We start from the raw sequence: 12,167 nt of genomic DNA, 5'->3' as shown, positions 1-12,167 counted from the left end.
TTCAGTTTGTTAAGTACTTTGATTTCAGATACCTGAAAAACATTCCCATCAGCATTAGCTGTACTTTTTGTTTAGTGCTAATTAGCAAATGTTAGCATGCTAACATGCTAAACTAAGATGGTGAATGTGGTAAATGTTATACCTGTTAGCAATGTCTCAGTGAGCATGTTGACCATGCTAGCATTAGCCTTTAGTATCTAGTATAACCACACAGAGCTTGTAGCGTGGCTGCAGACTCTTAGTCATGTTGTTTTATGTCACTTACATCAGCTATGTACATACATCACACATTAATGTGCAATTAATAAATTTTTATCCTTTTTTAATTAGTTTGGAGCTGTGTTAGTTCAGTTTACCCCTGAACTGACAGCAGTCTGCCTCCTTCCAGTCATTATGCTGTGATTAGCAGTTGGATTGTAATGTTTGTGTGAGTGTATGAGCGAGAAAAAGAGCCTGTGTGCAAACATGTGGGTGTGTATTGTTGTATGGAGCTTTTTCATGGACAAACTGACTTTATCCTGCCAAATATCTCCTTTGTGAAGTTTGCAAGAAAGTTGGTTAAATGAAATCGGGCAGAGACTTTACAAATCTGCAGTCATGCCATTGATACATGATTGTGTCAAATCCTTTGAGTCCAAACTTCGATCTGCACTCTTCATGATACCAAACTCCCACAGCACAAGCAGATAAAACAAGGAGGCACACAGAAGAGAACAGCACTTTAGGGAGGAATGTTCTCCAGAACATGATGAAGGATGAGAGGAATGAAAAAAAGATCACCATTGTCTATATATAGCCACATCAGAGATAGAGTTGTGGGAAGACATTGATTTTTTTTTCTGTTTGTTTGTTTCTTATCTTTTTGGCTGGGGAGATCTAACACAAAACTAGCCCCTTGCTGTCAGAGCTGACATGTGATTTTGGGAAATATGGAAATGTATGCAAATGACTTGTCCGGTGTAGAAGAAGTAACATTGGAGGTGTGTTGAAAGCCGTGCAGTGAGACGCACCTGTAAATGATCAAAAGAGAGCAGCGTGGAGTAGAAGGAGGAGGAGAAGGAAGAGAAAGAGGAGGAGGAGGAGGAGAGGAGGAGAATGAAGTCATTGGGTCAGCGAGGATGGCTCGTCTATATGTGGAGGCGGCCCGCAGTATGTTTGTCTGTGTCTCTGTCGGTCTTTGTGCGCAGCAAAAGATAATTCATACAAGACAATATATACTGAAACTGTTACAGACAGAAAGCATTATCCTGAAGAGCTTCTGTACCTGTGCTTGCTTGTTTCGAGAAAATTACTAGTTGGAGCATTACTCATCCAACACTTTCACTGGAGGATCGAATCGCTCTGCGCCATGTTCTCTGCATAGTTTGGATCCTCATTTGCAGAGTAAACCTCCATCAGCAGAGATCAAAGTATTTTCATGTATTCGTTCCTCTTTAAACATTAAATATTAAGCTATCATTTTAGGTTTGGCTGAAATTTGGTGTACAGATAGCCTTTGGTTTGATTTGGATCTATAATTCCGTCATCTGTTTTTTTCTTTTTTTGCTTTCATGTGCGGGGTGTTAGTCTCACATCCAAGACATTCAGGTTTGGCTGCTAAACATCCTCCCATTCACTGTTCAGAAAATCTCAGAAAATTAAAACTCAATTAAATTTGTGTTTTGCATCCAACATGTTTGTTAAATCCAAAAAGTTGATACATCCCATCTTTTTTCTTCGAGCTAACAACACCTTCAACTGACCTTCATCAACCAAGTGCTTTGAGTGGCCTATGCTCTGCAGGAACGATTTGTATTGGCAGTCAACAAATTGCAGATGCATTCGTTGTAAACATCATTTTATCTAGATTTAAATGTAATATAACTAGCATTACATTTCCCACATAACAGACTCACTACTGCAAATTATTTGTATATGAATGACATTGTAGGTGAGAGGATTAAAGAAAAAGATTGCAAGAGAAAGAAGATGAAATCCTATAATGCTGTGAGCGCTGAAAATCTAATTGTATTTCCAAGGTAAACCATCACTTTGAGCACATGTTGCAAAGGCATCATTTCACTGGTAAATTCAACCTGAGGGCATCCTTCCATCTGGTGTGTTATGAGCAAAAAAAAATGGAGGAGATGAGGGAGGGCTGGTAGACTGTAAGAGAAAGTATCTGCATCCATTTACATCTATATCCTCAAACAGTAGTGCAATTCACCACCACCCCCCACCACAGGTGCAATGCCTGTGTGTGTGTGTGTGATTGTGTGTGTGTGTCTGCGTTTATGTTTCCGTGTGTGTTGAGCTGAGGCCTCTCACCTTTGCCGTCAGCCAGACAGCGGTTGTAGCCCACAGGGCTGAAGTACTCGAATATAAACACAGCCACTGCTGACACCAGCAACAGCATCACGAACATCATCACCCACACATCCGCGCTGAAGGGCTCTGGAGGGCGAGAGAGGAGAAGAGAGGAGAGAGGGAGATGAAGGGAGATGAAGGGAGACAGGGGAGACGAGGGATTGAGGGAAGGAGTGTGGACGGACAGAGATAAGGAAAAGAGAAGAGAGGAGAAAAGGGGTTGTAAGGAGGCAGAAAACCGGGAAGAGATGAGGGACGTCAGGGGAGAGAGAGAGAGAGAGAGAGAGGAAGAGGAAAAAAAGAGCGAGGGCGGCGCAGAGAAAGAGAGGAAGAGAAAATGAAGCGAGAGGGCAAGAGAGATATGCAAATGTGGTGCGCCAGATTGAGAAGAGGAAGGAAGAGTCAGAGAAATGGAGTAGGAGTGGGAAACGCAAGAGGGCAAAGAGACAGAGAGTGAAAGAGAGAATAAATAAACAGTTAGCCATATTATAATGCACTCCGCTGTACATCCGCATGGCAGAAATGGATTAAAACTTGGCTCTAATCAGTGAACGCGTCCACTAAATCACTTTTAATTCAACTTCTAAAAGTGGAAAAGTGGACGTCAACCTGATGTGGCCCGACAGATCGATCTACCGCTGTCAGTCTGTCAGAATAACCAGTGAAATGACATACAGAGAAGATCCTACAAGACTGAGCGTCGGCATTGTTTTTACTGTTTTATAAAAGCCTCATTCAAATTCAGACTCTTCCTTCGACCCATCTCTGCCACCCTCCCTAAACTTCTGACAGCTGGCTGCGCTCCTTACCTAAGAAGGCCGAGGGCGAGACAGTGCCGTTGCTACGGGAGACCATGACGCTGATGCCCGTCTCGATGAAGGGGACGGAAAAGTCAATGACCTCTGACCTCTCCTCGTTGATGGTCAAGGAGCCAACGGCCATGTGGGCGTTTTTTAACACCACCTAGGCAAGAGGCGGTGACAGACAGAAAGAGAAAGAACATCCATTATTTCAACATCCCTCATCCCTCCATCCCTCCATCCATCCATCCATCCATCCATCCTTCAAACCACCACATAACTCCTGACGCATTGTTCAGTCATAAATGAAATGCACTTTAAAGGAAAATTCTGTCCTTAAAACCTAAACTTAAACTTTTCCCTGAGGGGGAATGTCATGTGTGCTGTGGCAAGAAAAGACATCCAAAAACAAATTAAAGAATAGCTTGTGGCCATAAAAACAGCATAAAAAACATAAAAAGATGAAAACACAAGTATAAAAATAGCATATCACATCATCAGATCTTTCGAAGGTGATTGTGCTGGGAGTCTTAACAGACATGGGTGATTCTTGTTCAGATGTTTGACAGACGTACACAGGAGCAAAGATAGACATCCTTAGTCTCTTTGTTTTAAAGGGCATGGTGCAGACACTTTAATACTACTGAAACAGGTTTTTTTTCCAGTGCCCCTTGCATTTCTGGGTCCATTTTGTTGATGGCTCTGTTACTATTCCTCTAGATGAGTGACGAAACATAACTGAGCCTTTCAGCGGAGATGTTTTCAGCCATGTAATATATTAAGAGTAAATATTAGAGTCAAGAGCAATATAGTCTGTCTAGACACATCATTTTACACTGATGTTCAGCATCTCATACGGAGAGAATTCATTGTAGAAAAAGGTCAAAATACCAATGTTTCAACTGACCACTATGCAATTTAGCAACAAGTTTGTAGTAAAGGGGAATATTTCTAGTGTTAACCAAGTTTCTCTTGCCTTCTTCAGTAACATGTCTAAAGTATGCATTCTTTGTTGGCTGTCAAAAGGTATTTTGGGAAACGTGGGAAATCAAACGTGACACGAGCAGATGGGACAGGTTGAGAGAAAAGTGGATACATCGAGAAAAAGGGGGGAAAAGAATTATAACGAGCAAAGCGAGGCACAAAAACACAAGAGAAAGGAGTCAGAGAGATTAAGATGAAGCGTGGCAGGTAGCAACAGGAGGCCAACACACTTTCTGCACGCAGCGCTCGGGATGGACACTCGTGATGCTCACCAGGGGAGGGACGGAGGGAGAGAGACAGAAAGAGGGAGGAAGAAAGTGGGTTACCACAGTGGGTCATGGCCGCTTGAAATAGCCGCCCCAATGCCTCTCCTTCCTCTACCTGCCTCCCTCCCTTCAGTACCGCTGCACAGGTAGTATATTTAGCCCCAAATTTTAGAGCCCTACAGCACAGGGGTAAACTAGGACGAGACTGCCTCACTGAGTTAATAAGGCGTGTGTGACTGTGTGAGTCAAAGCTCCAGTATGTGCTTCAGCGTTAGAGTGTGTGTGTCTGTGCTTATGAGTGAGTCATAAAAGGGAAAAAAGACAGAAAGAGAAGGGAGCAAACCTTTGTTCCCCACCTGTGAAGTGGATCTTTATAGGCGGCAAGAATATTACGCATTTACTCATCAAATTATCTGCAGTTTAGCGTTTAGCGTCTGCTTCTGAGTGTCCATGTGTTTGTGTGTGCCTGTGTAATTCCTGTGTGTGTGTGTGTGCGCGCGCGCATTTGTAACTTTTCGATCTTGTTTGTTCTGTCAGCGTGTAAGTACGGATGTGCATGTGTGTGTCGGTGCTTGAATGTGCGAACGTCTCCCCGGGGGAGAGAACGAGTCCATCCAGCAGTGTACTCGCTTCCTCTCTCTCCGTTCGTTCTCTCCATCTCCCTCCTACGACTTGTTCTCTCTCCGTGTTATGAAAGTGACCCATGTGGGTGTTATTGAGAATGAGTGAGCGAGGATCTGCGTTTGTGTGTGTGTGTGTGTGTGTCTCAGCTGGTGTGTCTGTGTGCTTGTGTCTTTATGTGACTCTGCTAGCGAGGCCAAACTCATGTAATCAAGTGTATTGCCTCTAATATCGTAGATTAGGGGTATTCAATGTGGCCCGTGAAATCTGACACTGACTGCTAGAATCGAGTTAGGACAAAATGTAGGCCTTCTTGAAACGTTCATTGATTTTCTTTTTTTTTTTTTCTTTTCGTTTTGATCTTTTGTCTTTCCGAGCTGTGGCAAATTGTGTAAAGGCCCTCAGTGATCTCGGTGAGTGTTCAAGAGTGTGCTGTGGCACGTCCTGGTGCGCGTGAGTCAGTGTGTGTGTGTCAGCATCAGTCCAGATCTCGGTCCATTAAGAGTGTGAGATATACTGTAGTTTTGGCTGTATTCCAACTGGAGAAGGACACGGGTTAGATACAGCAGATACAGCAGAACTATGATCAAGTGTGTGTGTGTGTGTGAGTGTGAGTGAGTGAGTGAGTGAGTGAGAGTGAGAGAGGGAGAGATGAGTGTGTCCTCTCTGGATGTGTCTGTCTGTCTGTGTCCATGTGTCTGCATTCATGCATGTTTTCTCTTATTTCTGTGATCATTCATGCATCAAGTATCTGTTGTGTGTTTACGTGTGTATGTGTGTGTGTGTGTGTGAGAGAGAGAGGGGTAGATGAATACCCCCCCTCCCTCCTCCTAATGACCATTCATCTGTGTGGAGGTGAGAAGGAGACGGCACATTATGGCGCTTTTAGTCAGGGTGATGGAGTTTATTACAGGTGACCAGACTTACAGCTCAGTGCCCACTAAAGACACAGGCTGTCTGGCAGGATGACTTAAATGGCTTTATATAATAGATTAAATGGGTCAGTTTAATGTAAATTGAATAGCAAAAGTTTCACTGCAGGAGAAAATGGACACTTGTCTTTGACTTTTGAAGGTTATTCAAACTTCACCGTCCACACGAGGAGGGACAGAGCATGTTTTCCACCTGTGACCTTTGGGGTTCTATCGATCTGTTGCTTTTCATTCATTAACAAATAGCCAAAGTCAGACAGCAGGAGAACCGCTTGCTCTTATAGCTTGAAGTATGAGAACTGACAATGACCTTACCTTGGGATCAATGTCGATTAAGGAATATTTAGAGCCCAAAGTGAATTGTTGCAGCTGACTGAACTGTATGCACCTTTGGGTGAGGTGCTTAGCCCATCTGACATAAGTGTTAGGTCTCCTGGGCAGAAGGTTGACCCGGAAAGGAAAGCTCATAATTCAAGGTATGAAAACACACTTCAAAGAGGAAATTAACCCTTTGGGCACCTCCTATGGAGGCTAAATATAGCACAGTTCATTAGGCCCAAAGGAGAGAACACAGACTGTAACTGTGTTTCCATTTTGATCTTTTCTTTACCTTCACCTTAGCACTAATTTGAAGTCTCTTGTGATAAACTCTCATCAGGTTTAATCAAATATTACCAAAAAGATACGCTTTATTTTATTCAAGCACATAGGCTCTAGGTATCTAATTGTAAACTCAAATGTGCACTTCAGCTGCAAACTGCACGTAGCCTGACCACTCTATGCACTACAGCCTGTTTTGTAATCTGAGCAATTTCTGTTCTGATCTCAGAGAGAATGAATGATGTCATCCTCCTTTCCTTGGCTGGCATGTTGCCAGATATGCCAATGTCTTTCTGCAATGTACACTGCCACTCTGAAATGTCTTAACATCAATAATGATAGGATGGTGTTGCAAAGTGTGAATCAGATGCAATCCTCATTTGCAAGCTTTGCCAACAAATTAATACAATGTGGGCAAATTGATGAGATTGTCATATAATTTACACATGCATGACCATGACAAGCACAAAGAGGCTTTACTTGTTGACCTGCGAAATCTGGCAGCTTTCCACTGACTGAACATTGTTAGAGGCAAGGCTTTCAGATTTGCTCATTCTGAGCAAACTTTTAGTGAATCGGAGTATTCTTTCTTGGCACCGGCTACGGAACTGGTGCAATAATTTACTGACTATTGACAAAGAGCAAGATTCGGTGCCAGGAGTCCACAGACTGTTGGTCCAGACCGACTTTCCGTGCCGATAGTAGTTTGTTGTATTACTATGGAATGGGTTTCCGGTATTTATTGCAAGACCTCTTGTAGACCACTAAGCAGACATTTTTTACCATCATGTCAGTCATTTTAGTGCCGTTAAACAGGACATTTTTACCGCATTTTACTGTTTTAACCCAAACCGTGATCCAAACCCTACGCAAGTGGTTTTTGTGTCTAAACCTAAACATTTTAACCCAAAACATGGGTAGGATTGGTGTATCACCTGAAAGCATAAATGTTCCTCCATTTTGAAACAATTTGAATTTGACCACGTGATCTTTTGCAATCAATACCAATGTGCATGCGTAATAGTTCTGTACCAACAATAAACGGACTACTGACACAGAGGAATCCGTACCAATAGCCCACAAACACATTACACACAGCTACTGACAGAGTGAGGTGCCAAAATAAAAGGATGAGACAGACACGCCCACACACAAGTTATCTCCTCACCTCCCCCACCATGCCATTCCATGTTCCATTGATCTTCTTGCCATGTTTGCCGTTAGTAACCAGGTAAAGGTCATACGTGAACTTGACTGACTTGGCAATCTTCTTCAGGATATCGATACAGAAACCCTTACAGCAACGCTTGATGTAGATCCCTGACTCCTTCGTCTGATTACTGCAAAGATAGATAGATAGAGAGATAGATAGATAGATAGATAGAGAGATAGATAGAGAGATATTTGATCTAATATTTGCTTCTGTCTGAATTGCTAATTGTAATCGTGATTTAGTGTGTCTGACACTGTCACTCTCACATCGATGAAGTGTGAACCGATTCTACCTCGGGCTCTGTAAAGCTGCCGTGGGAAATTAACATCATTCACAAGCAGAATTTAGGCAGTTGCCAGGTTTTTTCTTTTCTTTTCTACTTTGGTCACATCCTCACTGCTAAATCTGTGAGCTACTGCAGGATATGACCCGAAAAAAAACAGTCTATCAATGTGTGTTGAGTTGAATTTACTCACCAAGTATTTATTTACAAGTATTTTGTCATTTTGTTTTTTTTGTCTCATCACACATTCGTATTCTCGATTCTCTGGCATTTTAACCTGATTTCTCCAGATATTCTGACACTGATTTGGTGTATCTGAGCATTGAGTCTCACAGTGTTTTGATCTGTTTCCGGCAGGGCACTGTGTTCCTCATGCATGTCCCACTAAGTGGATCCACGTCTTCCACAATGACGAACGGAGCCTCCTCCAATGTCACGATGGACAGGTGGTCATCCTCCCTGGTTGCTGCCCCCCCATATAGTTCATAGCGAGGCCACACATGGTACTTCATGGATAGGGAACCATTCTCCCATTTACCCACCTGCAGAGACACAAGGCAAACAAAAGGCACTCAGATGATAAAAAAATTCATACACAGTTCAAGATATTTCTTTACCGTTTTCTTCCAGAACTGCACTGTTGATTTTCTTAACACTTGGTTAATTTTTTTCATTAAGATGCATAATCTTAAATTCAAATGACTGGGAAGGAATCAAATTCAAAAATGATTAAATTTCACACTGCTCATAACTGCAGCTCTGCTCTTACAAACAGTTAGCTAAACTTTAAGTTCAACACCACAAAGCGATACACATTTTGTATGCTTGTTATGCAAAAACATCTCACTCTGATCGGAGTTTTATTGCCTCATTTTCTGTTTTCTGACTTTAACTGTGGTTAGTCCAACTGTCAATAAAATGACAATAAGGTAACAAATGAACAGGAGCGTTTTATGACTGATAATTAAATATGAAATATAGTGACAGAAACTTTGAGAGGAGATGTGGCAAAAACAAAGGAAATGAGAGGAGAGGAGAGGAGACTAGAGGAGAGGAGAGGAGAGGAGAGGACTGGGACCCAGAGCAAAGAATGAGAGCAAGGTTAACCTGAAGGACGAGACTGAAGCGGAGGAAAGAGCAGAATTCAGATCAAGAGGAGAGCCTGGGGAGAGAAACAGTGAGACAGAGGAGGAGGATGGAGGGAGATGATGGGGGGGGGGGCATTGAGACATGGACAAACAGATGGACAGATGTGAAATGAGACAGAAAAAGAAAGACTGAGTTATGAGAAACAGCTACATTTGCAGGGAGAAAGAGAGAGAGACCCAACTATAGATGGAGTGAAAGAGTCAAGTGAGTGTCTGTGTGACGGGGAAAGAAAGCCGGAGATGGAGCTCATTCACATGCAAAATGCTGGCTCTTCTGTAGAGGAGTGTCCAGCTGTATGTCTGGAGGGCTCTCCAGCCCTTGTGGCTCTACTCCACTGAATAAGCGTCATCAATTAGTCAATTTTCCCAGACGCCGGCTACATGAAACCATACCTGAAGACTCTGCCTATGCCCTTTCCTCGAGAAGTGCCCGGTAGGCCACTTTTATTGAGGGAGGGATGTGGGTGGAAATGGATATGAATCATCAACTAATTGGACACACTATAATGGGAGACAGAGCAGGAAAGGGAGTGTGTAAAGCCAGGTTTGCACACTCGTTAAATATGTAAATGTACACGCACACAAACACACTGAACTCCAGGGAACACAAACTTGGCAGGGCTGCCTGGAGTGGACAAGCTAAGGCTGTGTATCCCTGGGGCACAATGCAGCCTTCTTCCATCCGGACAAAAAGAGTGAGAGGGAGTCAGTGCTAGAGATAGAGAGGGATGGAGAGACAGAGAGAGAAAATGGGGAGAGGGAGGTGGAGAGAAAGGGGTTCAAATCAGCCTAGAGGGGAGCAAACGGGACTGGACACTACAGAGTCTTCACACTACTTCAAAGGTGCAGGGAAGGATAGTTGCAGGAGCTGGAACTCATTAGGATCCAAGGAAAGTGGTTCAGCTGGAAGTCAGGCTAAGAATTAAACATGAGTGAGCAAGTGGGAGCAGGAGGGGGAGGAAAGAGAAGGGGTGGTGCAGAATGCAAGGGGAGGAAGAGAGAGAGAGAGAGAGAGAGAGAGAGAGGGGAGACAGGAGGGGAGTGATTCACCTTGTTCTCTGATCAGAGGACAGAATATAGATTAGAGAGGCAGAAGAAAGAGAGAAATACTAAGAATAAAGAATAAGGAGAGTCAGAGAAGTCAGACTGCAGGACACATACAATGGAGGGTGAGCATCAGGAAACACAGATGCACGCTAGTGATTCTGCAGGTGACTGTGTGCATCTGGGTCAGTTCAGATTATGTTGTTGTCTTGGTGAATTTGTATCTATTCCTCCATCTGTACAATAGAATGTTTTAACCTTTATTTGTTTAGAGAAAGCTGACTGAGCAGACATAAAGTTTGGCTCAAGTTTGCTTTTTATTCATGGAGTTACACTAATTCACATATGGAAGCTGCCCACTACTACCAACATCTACTGCTGAACTGTAACCCTCCCCAGTTTAAAGGGCCGGGATACAGCTTTATGCTGATTTCTACAAATATGATTTATTCATTTCTTCTTGTGCTTGAGAATGTGATTACATTTCCACCACTCCTGACCATGGCTACCAACAAAACCCTACTAGTACACAGGTGTAATCACAAGTAAACTGATTCTTAAATTACAGATAGACAATCCAGCTTTACTGTCGACCATGTTAGCATAACTGATGTGGACGTGTGCATTTCCATTTATATTTGAAAAGCGAGGTAATAATCTCTTTCAGAGTGAATTTATGCCGTTAAAGCTTCTATTTCATCTTGTTTCCTTGTACTGCATTACTGAGCACCTGTGGATCCATATACGAGATTCCGAAGTGACATTTGATTGTAATCAGCGTTAATAATGAACTGTTACGTTTCAGTACCATCAATTCTATTTGATTTAACTAAGCCATGTATAATTCCTCTTATGTTTAAACTATTAAAACAGGCAAGCTACTTCAGTCTGGATTAGCAGACTTTCTTCTAATCATTTGGTGACCAACAGGTCTTAGCTACTGTACAAGGGTTAAAAACATTTGGCATTACCCGGTAATGTACAGGTACTAGCTTCTTCTACATATGCTTTAATCCACATCTGAAGGCCTTTGCTTCACTAACTTGTCACAGTCTTTCTGGACTGCACGTTCTCTGATAAGTGCATTACCCTTGTCAACACAATGTCATATGCTGTTTTCTAAAAGTCACATGGTAGCAATTTAAGCAAATCCAACCACAAGTTCTTTCTTAAACACACACACTGTCTGAGTGGCTGAGATCATTTTCAGTGAAAGCCTGTTGTGCATCCAAGAGAACATTCAGTACTATACATGCAACAGGCATCATAATATACATGTTTTATTTTTCCTAGCTGAAGGTTATGTCTTATAAAGCATGTCTTTTACAATATGATTCTCAATCAAGATGAACATCTAAATGTACATAGCATCCCATAGTCATTGGTGATATTTTTCATAGTTTAATGACTTGCTTCATGTTAGTTCTTACAGACAACTATTTGTTAGTGGAACTTTTCCAGAGAAAATACTGAGAAAAGAAATCTTAGATATTTTTTGGCAGACAGGTTCTGAGTGCCACACAGCTGAAGTGAGGGATGATTTCGTTAAAAAAAAACAAAAAACAGATAAATGATGGGTAGTACGTAATACTTGACTAAACTTTTGAAATGAACAGCTGTAGCAAGCATTTTTACTACAACGCGGCTCCGGAGCCTCTGCTGCAGCGAACTGCTCAAAGGCACCTTTGCCGAGTTGATAATATCTAATCAGAGTAGCGCCTATAAAGCTTAAGGCTTAAAATGCTTAAAAAGTGAAAATCAGATGATAAGGGAAGCAGATAAAAAGACACAGACAGATATTCACGGACCAATCAGGGACTGTAATAAAAGGACTAACTCACTGACATTGCTGCCACGCTGTCATTCATTTTTTGACAGTTGACATATTATTTTACTGTTGACAGCTGAAGCCAACAAATATAAAGTCTGT

At 42.3% G+C, this 12,167-nt stretch overlaps 1 protein-coding gene across 1 annotated transcript in view; it reads right to left on the bottom strand.

Annotated features, from left to right (window-relative positions):
• LOC137200966 (glutamate receptor ionotropic, NMDA 2B-like) overlaps nt 1-12,167 on the bottom strand; it is a 121,525-nt gene that overhangs the window by 19,220 nt on the left and 90,138 nt on the right. Inside the window, exons 11-14 of the mRNA XM_067615729.1 lie at nt 8,379-8,587; nt 7,718-7,889; nt 3,156-3,309; nt 2,308-2,433 (exon numbers count right to left, since the gene is read on the bottom strand). Of these exons, the coding sequence (XP_067471830.1) occupies nt 2,308-2,433; nt 3,156-3,309; nt 7,718-7,889; nt 8,379-8,587 (661 nt within the window). The remainder of the gene's footprint in view (nt 1-2,307; nt 2,434-3,155; nt 3,310-7,717; nt 7,890-8,378; nt 8,588-12,167) is intronic.

The sequence above is a fragment of the Thunnus thynnus genome, chromosome 17, assembly GCF_963924715.1.
Source record: "Thunnus thynnus chromosome 17, fThuThy2.1, whole genome shotgun sequence".
Taxonomy (NCBI): Eukaryota; Metazoa; Chordata; class Actinopteri; order Scombriformes; family Scombridae; genus Thunnus; species Thunnus thynnus.
The sequence above is the reverse complement of the archived record's forward strand: the minus strand, read 5'-3'. Positions and strand labels throughout refer to the sequence as shown.